Here is a 25,294-nt window from a genome sequence, read left to right on the forward strand (position 1 = left end):
TATATACAAGAATATAACTACTATAATACTGCTCCTATATACAAGAATATAACTACTATAATACTGCTCCTATATACAAGAATATAACTACTATAATACTGCTCCTATATACAAGAATATAACTACTATAATACTGCTCCTATATACAAGAATATAGCTACTATAATACTGCTCCTATATACAATTATATAACTACTATAATACTGCCTCCTATATACAAGAATATAACTACTATAATACTGCTCCTATATACAAGAATATAACTACTATAATACTGCCTCCTATATACAAGAATATAACTACTATAATACTGCTCCTATATACAAGAATATAACTACTATAATACTGCTCCTATATACAATTATATGACTACTATAATACTGCCTCCTATATACAAGATTATAACTACTATAATACTGCTCCTATATACAAGAATATAACTACTATAATACTGCTCCTATATACAAGAATATAACTACTATAATACTGCTCCTATGTACAAGAATATAACTACTATAATACTGCTCTTATATACAAGAATATAACTACTATAATACTGCTCCTATATACAAGAATATAACTACTATAATACTGCTCCTATATACAAGAATATAACTACTATAATACTGCTCCTATATACAAGAATATAACTACTATAATACTGCCTCCTAGCTGAGAGGTTGTGTGTGTGTTGCTCTCCTGATGTCTGGAGAAAGCCCGGGGTGGGGCCACCCTGGGCGGGGAAGCTCCCCAAGCAAGGCCCAGGCTTCAAGGCCTATTCTGGGAATTAATCCCCAGACACCTCAAACCCTGAATGAACATCCAAAAGTTGATTTGGAAGATGGAAATGTCCAGAATGTCAGAAGTCTCAGTGCAGCAAGAAGCACAGATGAGAAGAAAGTTGTGGAAGTGAAGAAAGAAACTTCATCAAGTAAGGTAATGGCTGCAGGTACAATCCACCCCTCCTGCAGTCAGACAGAGGAGAACATCCCTGGAGAAGCAGACCATGCAGGAGAATCTGCAGCAGCCTGTCCTGATACGTTCTGACCGCACACGATACGGGAGCGGGAGCAGCGCAAAAGTTACAAGCACGCCAGATGAGACCAGAGGGAGTACAGCAGGAAGGCTTCAGGGGGCCACAAGTGCGGTCACTGGAAAAAAACAGGGGCCCAGTCCCCAGTCTGGCGATTGTGACCCTGCAGCAGTGACCACAGCACCGAGACAGATGCCACCTCAGAAGCAGAGTCCTGTGAGTACCCCACCAGCACGGCCCCCCAATACTCAGCGGGCGCCTGAACTGTGTTTGGCCGAGCAGATCCCAGCTCTGGTAAAGAGACTTGAGACTTTAAAAAAGACAAAGTTACAGCTGCAGAAACAGATAGAATGTATTTACAAGCTAAAGGCAGCAAACCCCAATAACCATGCCGTCCATGACAAGAAGCTGAGCTCCCTCGCTGTGCAGCTCGCTGACACTGTGCAGGACATGGAGGACGTATTGGACCAGATGGGACCAGTCGCTGAGACCTTCAGAAATCAGCAGCGATTTGAGGGATATAAGGAAAGACCAGCGCCAAAGTCATCTACATCTACTGCTGCACCCAAGTCTTCAGCTTCACCAGGGGACACCCAGCAGTCCTGTGCAAGACAAGAGGACATCCAGCAGTCCTGTACAAAACCACTCCTCAGACCAGCCAGCTTCCCTTTTGAGAAAGGAAATTTGTACAGGCAAGCGGGAGAAAGTGTCCAGCAACATCAGAGACCTGCAGAGACTCCTCCAGAGGTACCACAAGTCCCAGCAGTCAGCACAGTGAAGCAGGACTATGGACACATACCTGAAGGTAACTCTGTAACAGTAGTGCAGTCACCACAAGCCCCTGGGGGCAGTAGAGAGCAACAGGACTGTGGACTCTTACCTGAAGGCAGCAGTGCAGCAGAGAGTTCACAGGACATGGCTCTGCAGGGCTTGCTGGGCTCTGTAGTGCAGAATCATACTGCCAGTGACTTCACTGATATGACTGTATGTGATTTATCTGATAATGTGTCTGCAGAGGGGGGTGCTTCACAGTCTGTGTGGGATCTGGGGTCATCTCTGGGGTCAGGTCCACCATTAGTTCAGCCTTCAGAGGCTTGTGACCCCCAGAGTATAGAGGTTGATGGTGGGGAGGAGGCTGTACAGTCTGATGCACAACACTTCCCCCCTTTAGTCACACAAGTATCAGAACCCCCTAGTACGGCTGGTCAGCAGCCACCACAGCGCCCCCAAGTACAGCAGGAGGGTAGAAGTAGTGGCGCCTCCTCTGGTAATGCCTGGAGTCGTGGATCACCATTCATGTCCAATGTAAACTACACGGGTCAGGCTTTCAAGAGGAGGAACGTGGTCAGGTTCAGACATAGAGGGGCCAAGGAGGAGCTGCCTGACAGGAGGTTTGTGGTCCGTGAACTTCTGTGCCACCAAATGGGCTTCCTGCCATCTAACATCCTGGCAGTGATAAACCTTCCTGACAGGCAGGGCTATGACGTCAGCTTCAAACTCATGTCTGACCTGGACCGCTTCTGGGCCCATGTCACCCGGGTGAGAGATGCTGATGGCTGGAATAAGTTCAGCTTTGTCCCCATCTCCAGACCGGACACAGCGAATGTCACCATTATATTCTGGAACGAGTCTGTCCCCCCCCAGGATATTGTTGTGTGGTTAAAAAGACACTGTGACCTAATGTCAGACCTGACTAAGACCAGGGATGAGGACGGCATATGGACGGGCGGGTGGAAGGTCCTGGTGAAGTTACGGCAGATTAATAACATTACCCAACATCTGCCCAATTCATTTTTCATTGGTCGGGAGAAAGGGGTTTGCTTCTATGCAGGTCAGCCCAGAAAATGCTTCAAGTGTGGGAAGACCGGTCATATCGCGAGTGTCTGCACCCTGGTGAAATGTAATTTATGTGGGGAGATCGGCCATGTCAGCGCCACCTGCAAGAATATCCGCTGCAACCTCTGTGGTAAGACCGGTCACTCCCACAGGGACTGTCCTGACGCCTGGCATAATATCTGTAAGGACTTCCCTGATGAGGACCTGCTGGAGGGGGTAGAGGACCTGGAGGAGGAAACATTGGTGTCAGGGTCAGCAGTGACACAACCCGAGCCTCAGCATAACATGGGTGACACTAGGGGTGACGATATGGGTGACAATATTGGTGACACAGTGCCCGACCAGTCCCAGCCAGGAGCCACTGAGGGGAACAGGGAGGTCACTGAGCAGGTTGTGGCCATGTCTTCTTCTGCCCCAGCATCAATAAATCCGCAGAAGAGACGGAAAAAAGATAAAACCAGTCGTAAGCCTGAGGAGGGATGGACCACTGTCCAAAAACCCTCCAAAAAGAAAGTAGACCCCGAGTCAGGTGTCATGTCCATCACAAATAGGTACAGTGTCCTATCAGAGTCAGACGTTGAGGAAGAGATGGAGAGGGAGCTAAAGAGAGTGATAGAGGAATTTAATGAAGACCAAGAGGGTGATCCCCCCACAAAAAGGAGACCCCCACGAGATAAACGTCTGTCCGAATCGGACATGGAAACAGGTGGTCAGCAGGAGGGCTCAGACTCAGATCTGTGATGATGGGGGTGACATCTCTGCTTCTTCTGCTTTCCTTTGTTATGATGGCCGATTTTACCCTAAAAGTGTTCTCCAGTAATGTGAACAGTGTCAGAGTGAGGAGGACCAGACACGCGGTTTATGACCATCTAAAGTCTATTGATGCCGATGTCTTCTTCTTACAGGAGACACGTTTAAATACTCTAGGACTGTTACGTGAAGCAGAGCGTGAATGGCGGTCTGGTCCATCCTTTTGGTCACTGGCTGTGGAACCAAGTGCCGGGGTCTCTATCCTGTTTACCACCAATGATGTAACTGTACATAGGCTGACAGAGGTATTGATGGGAAGGTGCCTAATGCTGGAAGTTACTATACGGGGTAGAAGGCTCCGACTTATTAATATCTATGGTTCACAGACAGTGACTGAAAGGGTTAACCTTTATAATGAAGTGAAGCCATATCTCTTTACATCTGTCCCTGTCATCTTGGCTGGAGATTTTAATGCCTCCAGAACATCTAGTGACAGAACATCTAATAGACCTCTAACCCGAGACTCCAAGGTCTTAAACAGCATCATTCTACAGGCCGGGTTGTCAGATGTGTTTGTGCAGGGTGGTCGGAAGGCAAAGTTTACTTATTTTTGTGGTGGAAGAAGTAGTCGTATAGATTTAGCTCTGGTTAGTCCTACAGAGACGATTGGTGAGAAGGATGAGAAGATCGTCCCTTATTCTGACCATCTGGCCTTATATTTTTGTCTGGGTGTCACACAGGGTCCTGAGACAGGTAGAGGGTTGTGGAGACTGAATTCCAGTCTATTAGAGGATCCTTCTGTGCAGAGACAGGTTCACTCTCTTATACAGGGTCAGCTAGAGCGGGTGGACTTCTATGATGATATGGCCGCCTGGTGGGAGGATGTCAAGGATGAGATCAGAACCCTCTTAAAGAGACTGTCAGTTATAAAGGGGAAGAGTAAGTATGGCCAGTATCTCAAGCTGCGCAAAGAATTGGAGTCACTATATTCGGCGGGTGGGGACCAACAAAGGATAGACCGGCTGAAATCTGAGATAAGGCAGTATCAGTACAGCAGGTATACCTCCCTGGTTCTTGAACGGGATTATGGGTCCTTAGGGTCTCCTGATCCCTTTGAGAATTGCCGGGAGCGGGTGGCAAATAAATCTGTCACCGGTCTCACTGACTCTCAGGGTGTTTTGCAGGAATCTCGGGAGGGTATCCTGGGGGTGGTGAGATCGTACTATGCTGACTTGTTTCAGAGGAAGGTTTTGGATAGAGACAAGATGACCCAATTCTTGGAGACAACTCCGCTCCCTGATACTAATGATTTGGACTTTTCTCCTTTGACAGCAGAATTGACGGTGGCGGAGGTCAAAGAGGCCATTGATAAGTTACATCTGAAGAAGGCACCAGGTCCAGATGGGATAACAGCAGAATTCTATAAGACATTCAGAGACCTCTTGGCCCCAATTCTCTTGGATGTTTACACAAATTGTCTAGAAAGTCACCTGATGCCTCCATCCATGAGAGTGTCCTCGCTGATTCTGCTGTCTAAAGGTAAAGAGCCGAGTGACATCAAGAACTGGAGGCCAATTGCCCTCTTGAATGTCGACAGGAAGATTCTGGCAAAAATCCTGTTTTCTAGGTTAGTTTGTCTGTCCCCGGCACTGTTGGCAGGCTGTCAGTATGGCACAGTAAAAGGGCGGAACATCTCTGGGGCAGTGATCTCCATAAGGGAGATGTTTGAGAGATGTAAAGCCCTGAGGTGTGGGAGATATGTTGTCAGTCTTGACCAGGCTAAAGCCTTTGACAGAGTAGATCATGAGTATCTATGGGCCACTTTGTCAAAGTACGGTATTCCGTGACAATTCATTGATTGGCTGAAGACTTTGTATTGTGAGGCTGAGAGCTTTCCTCTGATCAATGGTTGGCAGGGTGACACCTTCAGGGTTAAGGCGGGGGTGAGACAAGGTTGCCCACTGAGTCCGCTGCTGTATGTATTCGCCTTAGACCCGTTTCTGAGGTCACTGCAGGAGTGTGGTTTTCAGGGGGTGCCGGTCCCCCACTGCCTGCCCCTGAGTGTTGTTGCCTACGCGGATGATGTGACTGTAGTGATATCTGAGCCTCGTGAGGTGGAGATGTTGTCTGCAGCCATCAGAAGTTACTCGGAGGCCTCAGGGTCTCTGGTCAACCTTGAGAAGAGTCAAGCTCTCTGGATATCTGATTCTGATCCAGACTTTGATCTGCCCCAATTTGTGAGAGCCTCCTCCTATATTAAAATCCTAGGGGTCAAATTCGGGAGGGACGATAACGCCAAACTAAATTGGGAAGAGAAGTTGGAAGCCGGAAATGCAAAGGTTCAGCGATGGAAGAACTGGAGGCTGACCTATAGAGAAAGGGTTAAAATGTTGAAGACTTACCTGGTCCCCGTCTTTTTGTATGTCTCTGTTGTGTTTCCTTTGCCAGAATGTTTCTCCGCTCGGCTCTTTAGCCTGTTCTTCCAAATGTTCTGGGGGAACAGGTTGAACCTGATAAAAAGAGGGGTCACCTACCTACAGAGGAGAGAGGGTGGGTTGGATATGCTGAATCCAAGGGTGTTCTTTGACTCCATGTTTCTAAAAGTAAATTTTGGTTGCCTGGACTCAAACAACAGCTCCCTGTGGGCGAATAGTATCAGGGACTGGATATTGCCTTTTGCAGAGTCTTGGGTGCGAGGCGGCAGTCTCAAGAGGGGGAGATGGACGCGTGACTACCTCCCCCCGTACCTGGAATACGGGCTTAGATGTCTGAAGAGATGGCGCATTGAGAAGTCTTATATAGAGAGTAAGCCAAGGAAGGACCTATATGTGAGGATCTGTAGGGCTTTCTTCTGTTCTCCGCTTGCCTTGAGGGATTGTGTGACCAGCACTTTACAAGAAAGTCTTAGGTTCCTCAATGGGAAACGACTTCCCGCAAAGTTATTTGACATTGCTTGGCTGTCACTCCATGGGAGGCTCTTTGTCAGGGGTAATCTAAAATATCTAAGTGTCTCAGATAGGAACTGTCCTCTGGGTTGTCAGCAGGAGGAGACGATGGAGCATTTCATATCTGACTGCAGGGCCGGGAGGAGGATATGGGAAGAAGTGTCCGGTAAGCTGAACATCCCATTACTGCAGAACCTGACGTATCCTGACATCATCTATGCTGTACCATCCAGTAACAGGACTGTAGACAGGGGGACTATGTACATAATAATTACTATCACTAAATATTACCATTGGCACATGAGAACTAGAGTGTCCATACACAATGAGCCATTCCACCACATCACAGCAGTAAGACAGATCATGTCCGAGCTCCAGTGGGTAAAATCATTAGAAATGAGGAGAAACCAAAATAATGGGAAATTATGGAGGAATGTCTCTTTGGTTTAACACAGATGATGTGATGTTGTTTTTTTTTTTTTTTTTTTCTTTCCCAGCAAATGTGGACTTTTTAAGTTTATTATGACTCTATATATACACTCTAGTTGAGTAGTCATTGTGTGTACAATGCTTGTTATTTTTGTTTTGTATTGTAAGAATATATTCTTTTTTGTATTTTTATGTTTGTTTTCACAATAAAAATTGCCTCCTAGCTGTGAGGTTGTGCGTCTGTAGTTCTCCTGATGTCTGGAGCAAGCCCAGGGCGGGGCCACCCTGGGCGGGGAAGCTCCCCAAGCAAGGCCCAGGCTTCTCGGCCTACACTGGAGGAAAACTCACAGACTCTTTTGATGGGGATGAAAATCCTAAAGTGGATTCTGTACACCAAAGTCCTCAGCATGGAAGCACTACAAGTGCAAGGATGGAAGATAAAGAAATTGATGTTTGTAAAGCAAAAAAGAAGCAGCAGAAAGTGTTTTTGAGACACGTGTAATGATACAGTCGGCCGGCCAAGGCTCTCAGTGTGGGGAACAACAAAAAGGCTCCCAGAAAGTAAGTCCAGTAAGAGACAAGTCTGCTATTCAAGGTCATGTTGGTGCACAGGAGCTGGGGCAGAGTGGATCACATGGAGGTGCACAGGAGCTGGGGCAGAGTGGATCACATGGAGGTGCACAGGAGCTGGGGCAGAGTGGATCACATGGAGGTGCACAGGAGCTGGGGCAGAGTGGATCACATGGAGGTGCACAGGAGCTGGGGCAGAGTGGATCACATGTTGGTGCACAGAAGCTGAGGCAGAGTGGATCACATGGAGGTGCACAGGAGCTGGGGCAGAGTGGATCACATGGAGGTGCACAGGAGCTGGGGCAGAGTGGATCACATGGAGGTGCACAGGAGCTGGGGCAGAGTGGATCACATGGAGGTGCACAGGAGCTGGGGCAGAGTGGATCACATGTTGGTGCACAGAAGCTGAGGCAGAGTGGATCACATGGAGGTGCACAGGAGCTGGGGCAGAGTGGATCACATGTTGGTGCACAGGAGCTGGGGCAGAGTGGATCACATGTTGGTGCACAGGAGCTGGGGCAGAGTGGATCACAGGCAGCAGGTGTGCAGCTCCACTCTCCAGCACAGAGACAGAGGAGGACATCTCTGGAGAGACAGACACTACAGGAAAACCTGAAACAACAAGAGGTGGTCTCCAGCATGACCCGCTCAGGCCGCACAAGATCCGAGGCTGGAGGTAAGAGCCAAAATACTGCAGAAGGGTCTATGAGGGTGACACCTGGGAAATTTGTGGAGAAATCTCAAAGTGTCTGCAAAACTGTTCCTGCCCCGGACTCTGACCTGGCTTCAGCAGATACAAGCAGCCATGGCTCCACTGTGTACAACCAGCCTGAGAGTATATCCAGACCCCACCAGCAGGGCAAAGAGACCACCCGGGCACCAGAGCTACAGCTGGCGGAGGAGATCCCTGCACTGGTGAGGAGGATGGAGGAGCTGAAACACCAAAAACAAATGCTGCAAATGCAGATTGACTGTATATACAAACTAAAGACTGCGAACCCACAGTACAAGACAATGTATGACAACATACTGTATACACTGAGCACAGTGCTGGCCACCATAGTGAGCGAGATGGACTGTTTACTGGAGAGGATGGGACCACTGGCGGAATCCTACAGAAACCAGGAGCGCTTTTCCCAGTACCAGCTAAATTTTGATTCTGAGCCCAGATCGGATGTAACACCAGATATCACCGCAGAGGAGCCCCAGGAGGTGAAAAGACCCCTAATAAAACCACCAAGCTTCACCTTCAAGGATCAGCATAAGTATGGAGAACAGCAACATCAGAGACCTGCAGCTGTTCCTAAACAAGTGCCTGCAATTCAAGTACCTGCAGAGGCACCGCAAGTCCCAGAGAGCCCAGTACATCAGGAGGACAGTGGACATTTGCCGGTGTATGAAGGTGATGGCGTGATGGAGCAGAGCTCTAATGTTGGGGCACAGACTGGGGGTGCGGACTATGATGATGTTGGGGCACGGACTGGGGGTGCGGACTGTGATGTTCCTGAGGGGTCGGTGGCTGGAGGGGGTGCACAATCTGTGTGGGGTGTAATGTCTGATGATGATGATATAGAGGTGGATGGGACAGGTGTTGTTGTACACAATACTGTGCAGGATTTCCCCCCTTTACCCACAAGCACAGCAGATGTGGCAGGGCCCCCTAGAGTGGACCCCAACCCTGTAAGACAGGACGCAGGGACCCGCCAGGTTCCTCCTAGAAATGCCTGGAGCCGTGGTGCTCCATCTTTCACCTCCAGCGCCAATTAATCTGGCCAGGCATTTAAAAGGAGGAATGTGGTGAGATTTCGGCACAGAGGTGCCAAGGAGGACCTTCCAGATAGGAGGTTTGTGGTGAGGGAGCTCCTGTGCCATCAGATGGGGTTTGTGCCAGCGGACATCTTGGCGGTAACAAACCTTCCAGATAGACAGGGCTATGATGTCAGCTTTAATCTCATGTCTAATCTGGATAGGTTCTGGTCCAACTTCCCCAGGTTCAGAGACACAGAGGGATGAAGTAAATTCAGCTTTATTCCCATATCCAAGCCAGATACCGTCATCATAAACATCATCTTCTGGAATGAAGCTGTTTCCCCCCAGGACATTGTGGTGTGGCTCCGCAGACATTGTGACCTGGTGTCTGATCTCACCAAGAACAGAGATGATGACGGTATCTGGACTGGAGGGTGGAAGGTCCTGGTGAAGCTGCGCCAACATGGTAACATCACCCAACATCTGCCCAACTCCTTCTTTATTGGGAGGGAAAAAGGTGTTTGCTTCTACCCCGGTCAGCCCAGAAAGTGTTTTAAATGTGGTAAACCTGGGCATCTGGCTAACACCTGTACAGTGGTAAAGTGTAACCTGTGTGGTGAGACTGGTCATCTAAGTGCGGACTGCCAAAACATCAGATGTAATCTATGTGGTGAGATCGGTCACCCTCACCGGGACTGTCCCAATGCCTGGCACAACATCTGCTGGGAGCTTCCTGATGAGGACCTTGTGGCGGGGGCAGAGGCTGTAGAGGAGGAGGCTTTAATATCTGTGCCTCAACTGACCAGACAGGAGGTCCAGACAGATTTGAGTGACACTGCACTAACACCTCAGCAGTCAGAGAGCACACAAGGGGACATGGAGGTTGTGCCACAAGACCAGCAGCAGCCAGCGGTGTCCTCTTCTGTGTCTGAGGGGAATAGGATGCAAAAGGAGGAAAAAAGACAAGTCCTCCCGCATGCCTGAGGGGGAGAACAGCTCCGGCCAAAGTCTGAAGAAAAGGGCTGACAACAGGGCAGGAGTGATGGTTGTGTCCAACAGGTACGAGGTCCTGTCAGAGTCTGAGGGAGATTTTGACTGAATTGAAAAGAATTGAGGATGACTGTGATTGTGACACCAGGGACCAACCCCCAATAAAAAGGAAACCACAGAGTGTAAAACCTCAGGTAGAGTCAGACATGGAGACAGGTGGTGGACAGCGGGACTCAGATTCTGACTTGTGATGATGGGGATCAGGTCTCTGCTCTTCTCTTTGTGGTACTTTGTGATGGCTGGGTTTACTTTAAATATTATCTCAAGTAATGTTAATAGCATTAAAGTGAGGAGGACACGACACATTGTCTATGACCATCTTAGAGATTTAGAAGCAGATGTCATCTTTAAGCAGGAGACGCGCTTGACTATATTGGGGCACCTACGTGAGGCTGAGAGGGAATGGACGTCTGGTCCTTCTTTCTGGTCGCTGGCTGTGGAGCCTTATGCCGGGGTGGCCCTACTGTTTATTACCAAGAATGTGACGGTACATAGGATGACAGAGGTCGTCATGGGAAGGTGTCTGATCCTGGAGGTCACTATCCATGGTAGAAGGCTCCGGCTCATAAATATCTATGGCCCACAGACAGTGGCGGAAAGGGTCCAATTGTTTAACGAGCTCAAGCCGTATCTATTCACATCTGTTCCTGTAATCATGGCCGGGGATTTTAATGTCACTAGGACATCAGGTGACAGGTCCTCAGGCAGAGCGGTGGCCAGGGACTCCAAGGTCCTAAACAACATGATTTGCAGGCTGGGTTGAGTGATGTGTTCACACAGGGTAGAAGGAAACCAAAACTTACATACTCATGTTCTGACAGGAGCAGTAGGATAGATATGGCATTTGTGGGTCCTGCGGAAATTATTAATGAGAGGAATGAGAAAACTGTCCCTTATTCAGACCATATGGCCTTAGTTTTCTGTCTTGGTGTCACCAAACGTCCAGATATTGGAAGGGGGCTCTGGAAGCTCAATTCTAGTATCTTGGAGGATGTCTATGTTCAGACATGTGTTCATTTCTTTGTGCAGAGCCAGCTAGAGTGGGTGGACTTCTATGATGATATGGCCACCTGGTGGGAGGATGTCAAGGATGAGATCAGAACCCTCTTAAAGAGACTGTCCTTTAAAAAGGGGAAGAGTAAGTATGGCCAGTATCTCAAGCTGCGGAAAGAATTGGAGTCACTATATTCGGCGGGTGGGGACCAACAAAGGATAGACCGGCTGAAATCTGAGATAAGGAAGTATCAGTACAGCAGGTATACCTCCCTGGTTCTTGAACGGGATTATGGGTCCTTAGGGTCTCCTGATCCCTTTGAGAATTGCCGGGAGCGGGTGGCAAATAAATCTGTCACTGGTCTCACTGACTCCCAGGGTGTTTTGCAGGAATCTCGGGAGGGTATCCTGGGGGTGGTGAGATCGTACTATGCTGACTTGTTTCAGAAGAAGGTTTTAGATAGAGACAAGATGACCCAATTCTTGGAGGCGACTCCGCTCCCTGATACTAATGATTTGGACTTTTCTCCTTTGACAGCAGAATTGACGGTTGTGGAGGTCAAAGAGGCTATTGATAAGTTACATGTGAAGAAGGCACCAGGTCCAGATGGGATAACAGCAGAATTCTATAAGACATTCAGAGACCTCTTGGCTCCAATCCTCGTGGATGTTTACACAAATTGTCTAGAAAGTCACTTGATGCCTCCATCCATGAGAGTGTCCTCGCTGATTCTGCTGTCTAAAGGTAAAGAGCCGAGTGACATCAAGAACTGGAGGCCAATTGCCCTCTTGAATGTCGACAGGAAGATTCTGGCAAAGATCCTGTTTTCTAGGTTAGTTTGTCTGTCCCCGGCACTGTTGGCAGGCTGTCAGTATGGCACAGTAAAAGGGCGGAACATCTCTGGGGCAGTGATCTCCATAAGGGAGATGTTTGAGAGATGTAAAGCCCTGAGGTGTGGGAGATATGTTGTGAGTCTTGACCAGGCTAAAGCCTTTGACAGAGTAGATCACGAGTATCTATGGGCCACTTTGTCAAAGTACGGTACTCCGGGACAATTCATCGATTGGCTGAAGACTTTGTATTGTGAGGCCGAGAGCTTTCCTCTGATCAATGGTTGGCAGGGTGACACGTTCAGGGTTGAGGCGGGGGTGAGACAAGGTTGCCCACTGAGTCCGCTGCTGTATGTATTTGCCTTAGACCCGTTTCTGAGGTCACTGCAGGAGTGTGGTTTTCAGGGGGTGTCGGTCCCCCACTGCTTTCCCCTGAGTGTTGTTGCCTATGCGGATGATGTGACTGTAGTGATATCTGAGCCTCGGGAGGTGGAGATGTTGTCTGCAGCCATCAGAAGTTACTCGGAGGCCTCAGGGTCTCTGGTCAACCTTGAGAAGAGTCAAGCTCTCTGGATATCTGATTCTGATCCAGACTTTGATCTGCCCCAATTTGTGAGAGCCTCCACCTATATTAAAATCCTAGGGGTCAAATTCGGGAGGGACAATAACGCCAAACTAAATTGGGAAGAGAAATTGGAAGCCGGAAATGCAAAGGTTCAGCGATGGAAGAACTGGAGGCTGACCTATAGAGAAAGGGTTACAATGTTGAAGACTTACCTGGTCCCCGTCTTCTTGTATGTCTCTGTCGTTTTTCCTTTGCCAGAATGTTTCTCCGCTCGGCTCTTTAGCCTGTTCTTCCAGATGTTTTGGGGGAACAGGTTGAACCCAATAAAAAGAGGGATCACCTACCTACAGAGGAGAGAGGGTGGGTTGGATATGCTGAATCCAAGGGTGTTCTTTGACTCCATGTTTCTAAAAGTTAATTTTGGTTGCCTGGACTCAAACAACAGCTCCCTGTGGGCGAATAGTATCAGGGACTGGATATTGCCTTTTGCAGAGTCTTGGGTGCGAGGCGGCAGTCTCAAGAGGGGGAGATGGACGCGTGACTACCTCCCGCCGTACCTGGAATACGGGCTCAGATGTCTGAAGAGATGGCGCATGGAGAAGTCCTATATAGAGAGTAAGACCCGTAAGGACCTGTATGTCATGGTGTGTAGGACGTTCTTCTATTTACAGCCAGCTCTGAAGGACTGTACATCCGCCATCTTACAGGACAGTCTGAGACTCCTGAATAGTGTTAGGCTCCCAAAAAAATTTCATGACATCGCCTGGCTGTCCTTACACGGCAAACTATTTGTCAGGGGGAATTTAAGATATCTGAGTCTGTCAGATCGTGAGTGTCCCTTGGGGTGTCAGGAGGAGGAGACCATGACACATTTTATATCGGAGTGTTGGGGAGGGCGACACATATGGCAGGGACATTGACCGGGAGACGTTATATCTGATCATCACCGTCATAAAATACTATCACTGGCACACCAGAACCCGCGTGTCCATGTACAGTGAACCCTTCCATGATAGGAGAGCAGTGGACCTGATCATGTCAGAACTGAGGTGGATCAAATGTTTGGAGGTCAGGAAGGATGAAAAAAATCGTTCATTATGGAGGAATGTGTATATAGAATAATATTCACCTTCATGATGTTTTTGTGTTGTTATTTATTTATTTATTTTCTCTTTAATGCAAGTGTATGATATATAATACGTGATTATTGTTTTCGTTTAGTTTTTGTGGTCGAATGTACTGTAATATTTCTGTTTGTTTTTTACTAATAAAAATTGCCTCCTATATACAAGAATATAACTACTATAATACTGTCTCCTATATACAAGAATATAACTACTATAATACTGCTCCTATGTACAAGAATATAACTACTATAATACTGCTCCTATATACAAGAATATAACTACTATAATACTGCTCCTATATACAAGAATATAACCACTATAATACTGCTCCTATATACAAGAATATAACTACTATAATACTGCTCCTATATACAAGAATATAACTATTATAATACTGCTCCTATGTACAAGAATATAACTACTATAATACTGCCCCTATATACAAGAATATAACTACTATAATACCGCCTCCTATGTACAAGAATATAACTACTATAATACTGTCTCCTATATACAAGAATATAATTACTATAATACTGCTCCTATATACAAGAATATAATAATACACAGATATAAGGAACAACTTAATGGGAAGCCAGATGGTTGTGAGGAACATTTAGGGCCTGCGGAGGTTATATTTTAGTATCAGTAGGAAATCCAGGATCACAGGGGGCGATGTGTATGCCTCTGTTTTCTGCGGTTGTTATTCACAGACATTTTCAGTAGATGGCGGGTCAGTAATTCGTTCCTCAGCTTCACCTGTTTTATCTCATAGTAACATTCCTCACAAGTCCGCTCTGTATAATTAATGTGATGGTATAAAGCCGCCTCGGGCAGCACATTACGAATTTATCTAAATAAATCCAGGCCAGTAGAAACATCAAACCAGCCGCCTCGCCTTAATGCCCCGCACTACTGGGCAGCAGCTGCTCGCACAGTCGGCACCGCAGAGCATCCTTCCCTGCAGGGGAATCTAAGCACAGACACAGCTGTGTGCAAATGAAGTTATATCTACCGTACACTGAAGTTACATGACTATTCACATTACAGCTGGTCCACAAATCATCGTAAAGCTATATGGTAAAACTACATACACTGAAACCTACATCCAAAAATTGTATCAAAAAGTGGTCCCTTAGGGGGGGTGGTCTTCCTAAACCATACCTGTCCTTTCAGGTGACTTTTCAGGTTGGCCGGCCTGTGTGTGTACATGAGAAGCAGCATTTTTTTCTGGCTAGTATATGACATGGCGTTTTTTAAGCAGATTTCTGCTCTTTAGGATTCCTCTATAATTTGTAGTTCTCCTAGAGCTGGTGGACAGAGCTCCCTCCTCCCCCCTCCCTCCATAGACTTGTAGACACAGGACAAAGCTGAGATGATTTTCAGAGTAAAATACAGCCTGGAGAGGGTGGAGAGGGAAGAAGCTTGATAACAGGAGAAAGAAAGAAATGTAATAAAATATATTACATTTATTTTTATATTTACTTGTATTATTAAAATATGCAAAGTTAAAGAAAGCCTAGTTAAGGAAAATGGCCAGTATATAAAATGTATGTGTGGTGAGCCACGGGTGTAGTGAGGTAGATGCAGGGCAGATGTTAGTGCCCAAGGGGTAGGTGGTATTAACCCCTTTGTGTTCGTGATGCCAGGGTGTGGTTTTCCTATATAACCACCCAAAGGTAGTACCACTAATCCTAGGTCAAGCAGTGGCAATAAAGAGTCCAAGGCCAGGTTAAGGGTAACGGTAGTTTTTACCTGGCAGGCTTTGTGGGACTTGCAGTGACTTGACGGACTATATTGCAGGCCACATTGAATAGACAGTAGACTTGACTGACTTGATGACAATGCTCTGGACACTGATACTGGAACATTGGTCTGGACTTGACCTCAGCAGAAGTAGCAATGAGCTAAGAGAGAAAGAGAAAGAGGAAAAGAGCGATTGCAGCTCCTCCCCATCTTATATAGGGGGGCTGTGCAAGGAGCCCATATATCACTAGAGAGGTCACTGGGTTCTCTGGGTAACAATCGTATGACTTAAACATGTGACTCAAACATAATCATGTGACTAACAATAAAGGTCCTTTACTCATTATTTGAAAACCCTTTATGGGAAACCTATATACACAGAGGGGGATACTGCAGGAAAGCCCCGGGGACAGACAGGGACTCAACCTGATGGGACAGAAGGACCATACAGGACCATATCTTGTACTGGGACACCACAAACCCCCCTACTTGAGTAAAGTTGCCCTCGACGTCCGTCCTGGAAGGCTGAGGAGTGAAATGGCCATGGGACCGCATGCAATCCTGGGGCATTGCAATTAAAGTCCATATCCAGGCTGTTTGTTGACAAAAACTGAGAAAGCAAGAGATTCTCTGTATCAATGTCCATACGTGCTCTGACAAATTGTATAACTGAGCAACCATAGGATTACTGGAGAATAAGGATGAGTGCACTTAGCAACACACTTAGGACTACGTTAGGAACATGACCTATTAACCTTATATTTGACTATGAATAGGACTATGCATATTATGACATTTGACTATGACTATGCATATTATGACATTTGTACATGAGTACAGAAATACTGACGTTTCTTTACATACTGTAGGTACTCTTCCATTCCAAAAAGGATCTAGAGGGACGTCTTGTAGATAGAGGATTTTCTAAATCCCATCTACAACGGGCAGAACAAATTGTAGCCAAAAAGGATAGACAACATTTGCTCATAAACCGGAGTAACTCATCATCATCCAACAATATATCAATTAATAAACCAGTTCTTGTCCAACCAAGCCAAAGCCATTATACAGCGACATCTACATATTTTGCATCATGATCCGATTTTAGCCAAATTGCTTGAAAATGGTTGCGCGATTGTAGCCAAAAGAGCTACCACATTGGGTGACATGTTGTCCCCAAGTGAAGTCAAATCTACCACTGTTTCCACACGGACTTGGTTACAACACACTGGATTCCACAAATGCGGCTCTCACCCGTGCAAAGCATGTAGTTTTGTCAAATCCAAATGTCATCGAATGGTCCGAGTGCAATTTAAAATATATAGGAAGCACCAAAAGAACATTTAAAACACACATTCTGGAGCATTTGAATGACATAGGGAACACTTCAAATAGAAGAAACAAATCAGGTGCCTCCAAGCATTTCTTGGATGCACACCACGGTTCACACCGTACGTTTGTGGCATATGCCATTGAAAAAATAAGTGCGAGCAGTAGGGGTGGTAATACAGGCAGAAAATTAAGAAACAGAGAAGCTTATTGGCCATTCATGCTTAAAACGCATGCCCCTGCCGGTCTGAATGTAAGACAAGAATTCCTACTGCATTATTGATATGAAAATTCACAAGTTTAGGGCTGGAGTGGGTTAAATATAGAAATACATCAATGCCATCGGCAGTTATGTCCCTCAATCCCCCCAGTATATATATATATATATATATATATATATATATAGCAATACTAGCATTTCCATTTTTGCTATTTTTCATTTTTATTTTTCATTGTCATTTTTTGTATCCATGACCATAATATCATCATTAGTAAGTATCACCAATCATTAATTATTATGAATTTCTATTACTCGATTATTTGGTGTGCATGTCGGAATTCTTGCCGCAGCAATGGTAATTCACATTATATGCAAGCCTCATCGGGTTATACCCTAGCTGCAATAAATGGGAAAACCAGGATTTACATGAGTTACAATGTAGAGTTCATTACATAGATGTATACAGTGTATATGATACATTTTTCCTCTCTTTTCATGTTTTTCCTTTTCATGTTTTTTTACTTCAAGTCATGTCCGTCATGGCTGTTTTATATGTGTATCTCTTACGATTGTGTTCACATGTGAAGATGCTAGACAGGAAGTTTCCGCCCCCTGGAATTTTTTTTCCTTATTTAAGGAAACCATGATGGGCAGAAAAAACTATCTGTGATAAAGGGTGGTATATCCACCCGAAACGCGTCCAGATGTCTATCTGATGGTGTGTCACAGTTTTGTACCTGCTTTTATTGCCGAATAAAGTTGATGTTGGAGTTTCGTATGCTGGACTTCCTCCTTCCTTCTACCATTGATTGCGCACCTGGGTCAGTGCGAGTCCGAGCACAGAATTTGTGAGTCAGTGAAGCTGGTCTCAATCCATCTGCATATACGGACTCATCCATTACAGCCTCGCCTGTCGGACTGTTTCCTAGGTTGGGACATGAACCCAGGACAGCGAGACTGGGCCCCCTCCATGAGGTTGACATGGGTGTTCCATGAGACATGGGACAAACGGGACTCTGTGATGGTCGGACTCACGGTGATCACCACTTGTACAGCAGCAGCTTGTGCCACTGGGGGGAATAACAGTTGGTGCCTGTTGGGCTGGACAAACCTCCTGAACAGCTGGAGTAGGCTGTGGCACTTTGTTGGTGCCCGCTGGTCAGGCCAAACTGCTGGGGCAACCAGCTTGGGCCTGGGCACTTTCTCTGACGGCTTTCCAGAAGCACTCCCCTCCCCATGGAGCTCTATAAGTTCAACCAGCTTAAATTTAGCTTTTTCAGTATCTGATTGTTGCGCTTCTTTGTGGACCCAACACAGAAGAGACGGGGAAGGTAGCCATCTGTAGTCTTCCCATTCTAATGCGCTTTAATTCGGGTCCGATGTTTTTTTTTTTACCACTGAGCCCCCTTGCAACCTGGGGAGTATTGGCCCTTTAAGATGCTTGGGGAGGTTCTGCAGAGACTTAGGCTGGGTTCACACCACGTTTTGTTAAATACGGTTCCCGTATACGGCTGGGAGGAGGGGGGGCTTAATCGCAGCGCCCGCACTCAGCCGTATTCGGGAACCGTATTTAATGCATGTCTATGAGCCGACCGGAGTGAACCGCAGCCTCCGGTCGGCTTCGTTTCCGGCCGTATGCGGTTTCCCGACCATAGGCAAAAACGCGGTCGACCACGTTTTTGCCTGCTTCGGAGGCTGCGGTTCACTCCGGTCGGCTCATAGACATGCATTAAATACGGTTCCCGAATACAGCTGAGTGCGGGCGCCGCGATTAAGCCCAGCCCCCCCTCCTCCCACCCGTATACGGAAACCGTATTTAACGAAACGTGGTGGGAACCCAGCCTAAGTCTGACCTTACTGACATACACCTAGGTGAGGCTCTCCCTCGTGATGGCAAGCATCCGGGAACACTGGACGGCACTAAGGGGTTAATGTGACTCGCCTCCAGTAATGGAGACTTACTTGCGATCGTAGGTGTCTGCGACTTTCTTGCGATCGTAGGTGTTTGCGTCTTTCTTGCGATCGTTGGTATCTGCAGAGTCTGCGCTGCAGCGGGTACCCGGCCAGAATTTTCAGAGCAGGACGCAGTTAGTGGGATTTCCCACCTGCCTGTGCACCTGAGACTTCCTGTTCTTGTCCCTTCTGTAATGGGCTCCAGTAAGATGGCCACTGGCCAGAATCAGTGCAGCACTGACTTCCGGTCCCCCGGCAACAGGAGGCAGATCTTCATAGTTCCACTTCAGCATAGACACAGCGACATGACTTCCACGCCCAGGGGCGGGACGCTGGCTTTGGCGGGGACCTTTCGCGCGCTTCTCCACCAACAGATTAACCCTTTCAGGTACAACGGCAGTTATTTTGGCATGTAACATTGCTTCCTTACGGATCTTGCACATAATATTCATGACTTCAAAGTTATTTTCAACTATGGATACTGGACTCCTTTTCTCCTCCCACACTATTTGACCAGCGCCTTTAGTAAAACACATTACAATTAGAACAGTCCCGTACACTTTTCTGGCGCAAACCTTTTTCTCATCGGCATGCGATTTTTCTCGGACACAGTTCAGACTAGGGGAGGGGGGGGGGGGGCGGACTTGTGGCTTTGTGGCATATGGCACACACCCAAATCCTGCTTGTGATGCCAAAAGTTGTGGTGAGCCACGGGTGTAGTGAGGTAGATGCGGGGCAGATGTTGGTGGCCAAGGGGAACCCCTTCGTGTTCGTGATGCCAGGGCGTGGTTTTCCTATACTACCACCCTACGGTAGTACCACTGATACTAGGTCAGGCAGGGGCAATAAAGAGTCCAAGGCCTGCTTAAGGGTAACGGTAACTTTACTGAGGTTAGACAGATGGTACAGTCTATAGAGTTCAGCCAGTATCCCAGAGAGGTGGCCAGTGACACGGGGGGACCTCGCAGGCTTTGAGTGACTTGACAGACTATATTGCAGGCCACGTTGAATAGACAGTAGACTTGACTTGACTGACTGGATGACTGACTATTAGATGACTTTAGATTACTTGCAATTGATAAGTGGCTGCCGACTTTAGGCTTGAGGCCTCCAATGCTCTTGACACTGATACTGGAAAATTGGACTGGACTTGACCTCAGCAGAAGTAGCAATGAGCTAAGAGAGCGATTGCAGCTCCTCCCCCATCTTATATAGGGGGGCTGTGCAAGGAGCCCATAGGTCACTAGAGAGGTCACTTGGACACTGGGTTCTCTGGGTAACAATCATATGACTTAAACATAATCATAATAATAATGTGACTAACAATAAAGGTCCTTTACTCATTATATGAAAACCTGTTAAGGGAAACCTATATACCAGTAGTCTTCAACCTGCGGACCTCCAGATGTTGCAAAACTACAGCTCCCAGCATGCCCGGACAGCCAACGGCTGTCCGGGCATGCTGGGGGTTGTAGTTTTGCTACATCTGGAGGTCCGCAGGTTGAAGACCACTGCTATATACACAGGGGGAGATACTGCAGGAGAGCCCCGGGGACAGACAGGGGCTCAACCTGACGGGACAGAAGGACCATATCCAGTACTGACTTTCTTCAAATACTGCCTCCTATATACAAGAATATAACTACTATAATACTGCCTCCTATATAGAAGAATATAACTACTATAATATTGCCTCCTATATACAAGAATATAACTACTGTTACGCCGAGCGCTCCGGGTCCCCGCTCCTCCCCGGAGCACTCACGGCGTCTCTCTCCCTGCAGCGCCCCGGTCAGTCCCGCTGACCGGGAGCGCTGCACTGACATGGCCGTTGGGGATGCGATTCGCACAGCGGGACGCGCCCGCTCGCGAATCGCATCCCAAGTCACTTACCCGTCCCGGTCCCCTGCTGTCATGTGCTGGCGCGCGCGGCTCCGCTCTCTAGGGCGCGCGCGCGCCAGCTCTCTGAGACTTAAAGGGCCAGTGCACCAATGATTGGTGCCTGGCCCAATCACCTTGATTAGTTTCCACCTGTGCACTCCCTACTTATACCTCACTTCCCCTGCACTCCCTCGCCGGATCTTGTTGCCCTTGTGCCAGAGAAAGCCTTTCCTTGAGTGTTCCTAGCCTGTGTTCCAGACCTCCTGCCGTTGCCCCTGACTACGATCCTTGCTGCCTGCCCTGACCTTCTGCTACGTCCGACCTTGCTCTTGCCTTATCCCTTGTACCATGCCTATCTCAGCAGTCAGAGAGGTTGAGCCGTTGCCGGTGGATACGACCTGGTTGCTACCGCCGCAGCAAGACCATCCCGCTTTGCGGCGGGCTCTGGTGAAAACCAGTAGCTACTTAGAACCGGTCCACCGACACGGTCCTCGCCAAACCCTCTCTGACACAGAGGATCCACCTCCAGCCTGCCGAATCGTGACAGTAGATCCGGCCATGGATTCCGCTGAGGTGCCGCTGTCAAGTCTTGCCGACATTTCCACGGTCATTGCCCAGCAATCCCTAATGATCACCCAACGAAATCACCAGCTGGCATACTTGACCACCGTGACACAGCAACTTCAGTCACAGATACAGCAGCTGCTGCCGCAGATACAGCAACTTCAGTCACAGACACAGCAGCTGCAACAGCAACAACCATCTCCTCCGCCGGCTCCTGCAACTCCTCCGCAGCGACAGGCCGCTCCTAACCCCTGCTTGTCCCTGCCGGACAAATTTGATGGGGACTCTAGACTCTGCCGTGGTCTCCTGCCTGGGAAGGCCCTGCCATGTGCCACACCGCTCGGAGCACCTCTCTCACAGTATCCTTTGCAATCCACCCCTGTGCCTCCCGCCGAGGAGGCTATGCAAGTGGATTGGTCTCGCCTGACCCCTGAAGAGAGGACTCGCCGCAAAAAGAAAGAATTACTTCTATACTGCACTGTGCGTTACCGCACAGAACCCCTGCTCTTGAGCATGGAACTTTTTGTTTTGCCCAAATGCTCCTCTGAAGTCCTCCTCGGTCTGCCATGGCTCCAACGCCACTCCTCTACCCTTGTCTGGACCACCGGGGAGATCGGGAGCTGGGGTGCTTCTTGCCACAGAAAATGCCTCACGTCTGCTCCCAGTCCCGTCAGTCAAACCTCTGTGTCTCCCCCTTTACCTGGTCTCCCCAAGGCCTATCTGGACTATGCTGTGTCTCCTCCTCACAGCCCCCGTCCTGTTAACACTCTGCCCCGTGCCAAGCTTGACCCTCTTCCCTCCCTCCCCACCCCCACGCCTTCTTGTGTGCCCACTGTTGATGTGGTTTCCCGGGGCTTCGCCACCATCTGGAAAAAGACTCTAAAATCCCTCATACTAGCCTCATCCCGGGTGAAGAAGCCTGCCGAAGAAAAAAGAAGAACTCCTCCTGTTTTTGTGTAGCTCTCCACCAAGTATATCCGCTTCCGTGTCCCCAGTTTTTATCTGGGACCACGTTATCTTGGACCCTTTTTAGTTGAGTGCTCTGAGGAGAGATCTTGGGAACCTGAGGACAACATCCTGGACAAAAGTCTTATCCTCAGGTTCTCAGGCTCCAAGAAGAGGGGGAGACCCAAGGGGGGGGGGGTACTGTTACGCCGAGCGCTCCGGGTCCCCGCTCCTCCCCGGAGCACTCACGGCGTCTCTCTCCCTGCAGCGCCCCGGTCAGTCCCGCTGACCGGGAGCGCTGCACTGACATGGCCGTTGGGGATGCGATTCGCACAGCGGGACGCGCCCGCTCGCGAATCGCATCCCAAGTCACTTACCCGTCCCGGTCCCCTGCTGTCATGTGCTGGCGCGCGCGGCTCCGCTCTCTATGGCGCGCGCGCGCCAGCTCTCTGAGACTTAAAGGGCCAGTGCACCAATGATTGGTGCCTGGCCCAATCACCTTGATTAGTTTCCACCTGTGCACTCCCTACTTATACCTCACTTCCCCTGCACTCCCTTGCCGGATCTTGTTGCCCTTGTGCCAGAGAAAGCGTTTCCTTGTGTGTTCCTAGCCTGTGTTCCAGACCTCCTGCCGTTGCCCCTGACTACGATCCTTGCTGCCTGCCCTGACCTTCTGCTACGTCCGACCTTGCTCTTGCCTTATCCCTTGTACCATGCCTATCTCAGCAGTCAGAGAGGTTGAGCCGTTGCCGGTGGATACGACCTGGTTGCTACCGCCGCAGCAAGACCATCCCGCTTTGCGGCGGGCTCTGGTGAAAACCAGTAGCTACTTAGAACCGGTCCACCGACACAGTCCACGCCAATCCCTCTCTGACACAGAGGATCCACCTCCAGCCTGCCGAATCGTGACAACTACTATAATACTGCCTCCTATATAAAAGAATATAACTACTATAATACTGCCTCCTATATACAAGAATATAACTACTATAATACTGCTCCTATATACAAGAATATAACTACTATAATACCACCTCCTATATACAAGAATATAACTACTATAATACTGCTCCTATATACAAGAATATAACTACTGTAATACTGCTCCTATATACAAGAATATAACTACTATAATACTGCCTCCAATATACAAGAATATAACTACTATAATACTGCTCCTGTATACAAGAATATAACTACTATAATACTGCTCCTGTATACAAGAATATAACTACTATAATACTGCTCCTATATACAAGAATATAACTACTATAATACTGCTCCTATATACAAGAATATATCTACTATAATACTGCTCCTATATACAAGAATATATATAACTACTATAATACTGCTCCTATATACAAGAATATAAATACTATAATACTGTCTCCTATATACAAGAATATAACTACTATAATACTGCTCCTATATACAAGAATATATCTACTATAATACTGCTCCTATATACAAGAATATATATAACTACTATAATACTGCTCCTATTTACAAGAATATAAATACTATAATACTGTCTCCTATATACAATTATATAACTACTATAATACTGCCTCCTATATACAAGAATATAACTACTATAATACTGCCTCCTATATACAAGAATATAACTACTATAATACTGCCTCCTATATAGTGTCACGATTCGGCTGGCTGGAGGTGGATCCTCTGTGCCAGAGAGGGATTGGCGTGGACCGTGCTGGTGGACCGGTTCTAAGTTGCTACTGGTATTCACCAGAGCCCGCCGCAAAGCGGGATGGTCTTGCAGCGGCGGTAGCAACCAGGTCGTATCCACCGGCAACGGCTCAACCTCTCTGACTGCTGAGATAGGCGCGGTACAAGGGAGTAGACAAGAGCAAGGTCGGACGTAGCAGAAGGTCAGGGCAGGCAGCAAGGATCGTAGTCGGGCAACGGCAGGAGGTCTGGAACACAGGCTAGGAACACACAAGGAAACGCTTTCACTGGCACAATGGCAACAAGATCCGGCAAGGAAGTGCAGGGGAAGTGAGGTATAAGTAGGGAGTGCACAGGTGAAGATACTGATTAGGCCTGCTGCGCCAATTAGTGGCGCAGTGGCCCTTTAAATCGCAGAGACCCGGCGCGCGCGCGCCCTAAGGAGCGGGGCCGCTCGCGCCGGGACAACACAGACGGAGAACGGGTCAGGTACGGGAGCCGGGATGCGCATCGCGAGCGGGCGCGTCCCGCGTCGCGAATCGCATCCTGGCTGGGAGTAATATCGCAGCACACCCGGTCAGGAGGTCTGAACGGGGCGCTGCGAATGAGAGAACGCTGCGAGCGCTCCGGGGAGGAGCGGGGACCCGGAGCGCTCGGCGTAACATATAGAAGAATATAACTACTATAATATTGCCTCCTATATACAAGAATATAACTACTATAATACTGCTCCTATATACAAGAATGTAACTACTGTAATACTACCTTCTATATACAAGAATATAACTACTATAATACTGCTCCTATATACAAGAATATAACTACTATAATACTGGTCCCTATATACAAGAATATAACTACTATAATACTGCCTCCTATATACAAGAATATAACTACTACAATACTGCTCCTATATACAGGAATATAACTACTATAATACTGCCTCCTATATACAAGAATATAACTACTACAATACTGCTCCTATATACAAGAATATAACTATTATAATACTGCTCCTAAATACAAGAAAATAACTACTATAATACTGCTCCTAAATACAAGAATATAACTACTATAATACTGCTC

General features: G+C 47.6%; 1 protein-coding gene across 7 annotated transcripts in view; it reads left to right on the top strand.

Annotated features, from left to right (window-relative positions):
* Positions 1-25,294, top strand: part of SERPINE1 (serpin family E member 1) — a 170,854-nt gene that overhangs the window by 90,975 nt on the left and 54,585 nt on the right. Inside the window, exon 1 of one of the 7 annotated variants that reach the window (XM_056570160.1) lies at positions 19,389-19,514. The exons of the other annotated variants lie outside the window; for them this stretch is intronic. Coding sequence (XP_056426135.1) covers positions 19,432-19,514 — 83 coding nt within the window. The 5' untranslated portion in view covers positions 19,389-19,431. Of the gene's footprint in view, positions 1-19,388; positions 19,515-25,294 lie in introns of those variants that run through there. 7 annotated transcript variants of the gene reach the window in all.

This window comes from Hyla sarda, chromosome 4, assembly GCF_029499605.1.
Source record: "Hyla sarda isolate aHylSar1 chromosome 4, aHylSar1.hap1, whole genome shotgun sequence".
NCBI lineage: Eukaryota > Metazoa > Chordata > Amphibia > Anura > Hylidae > Hyla > Hyla sarda.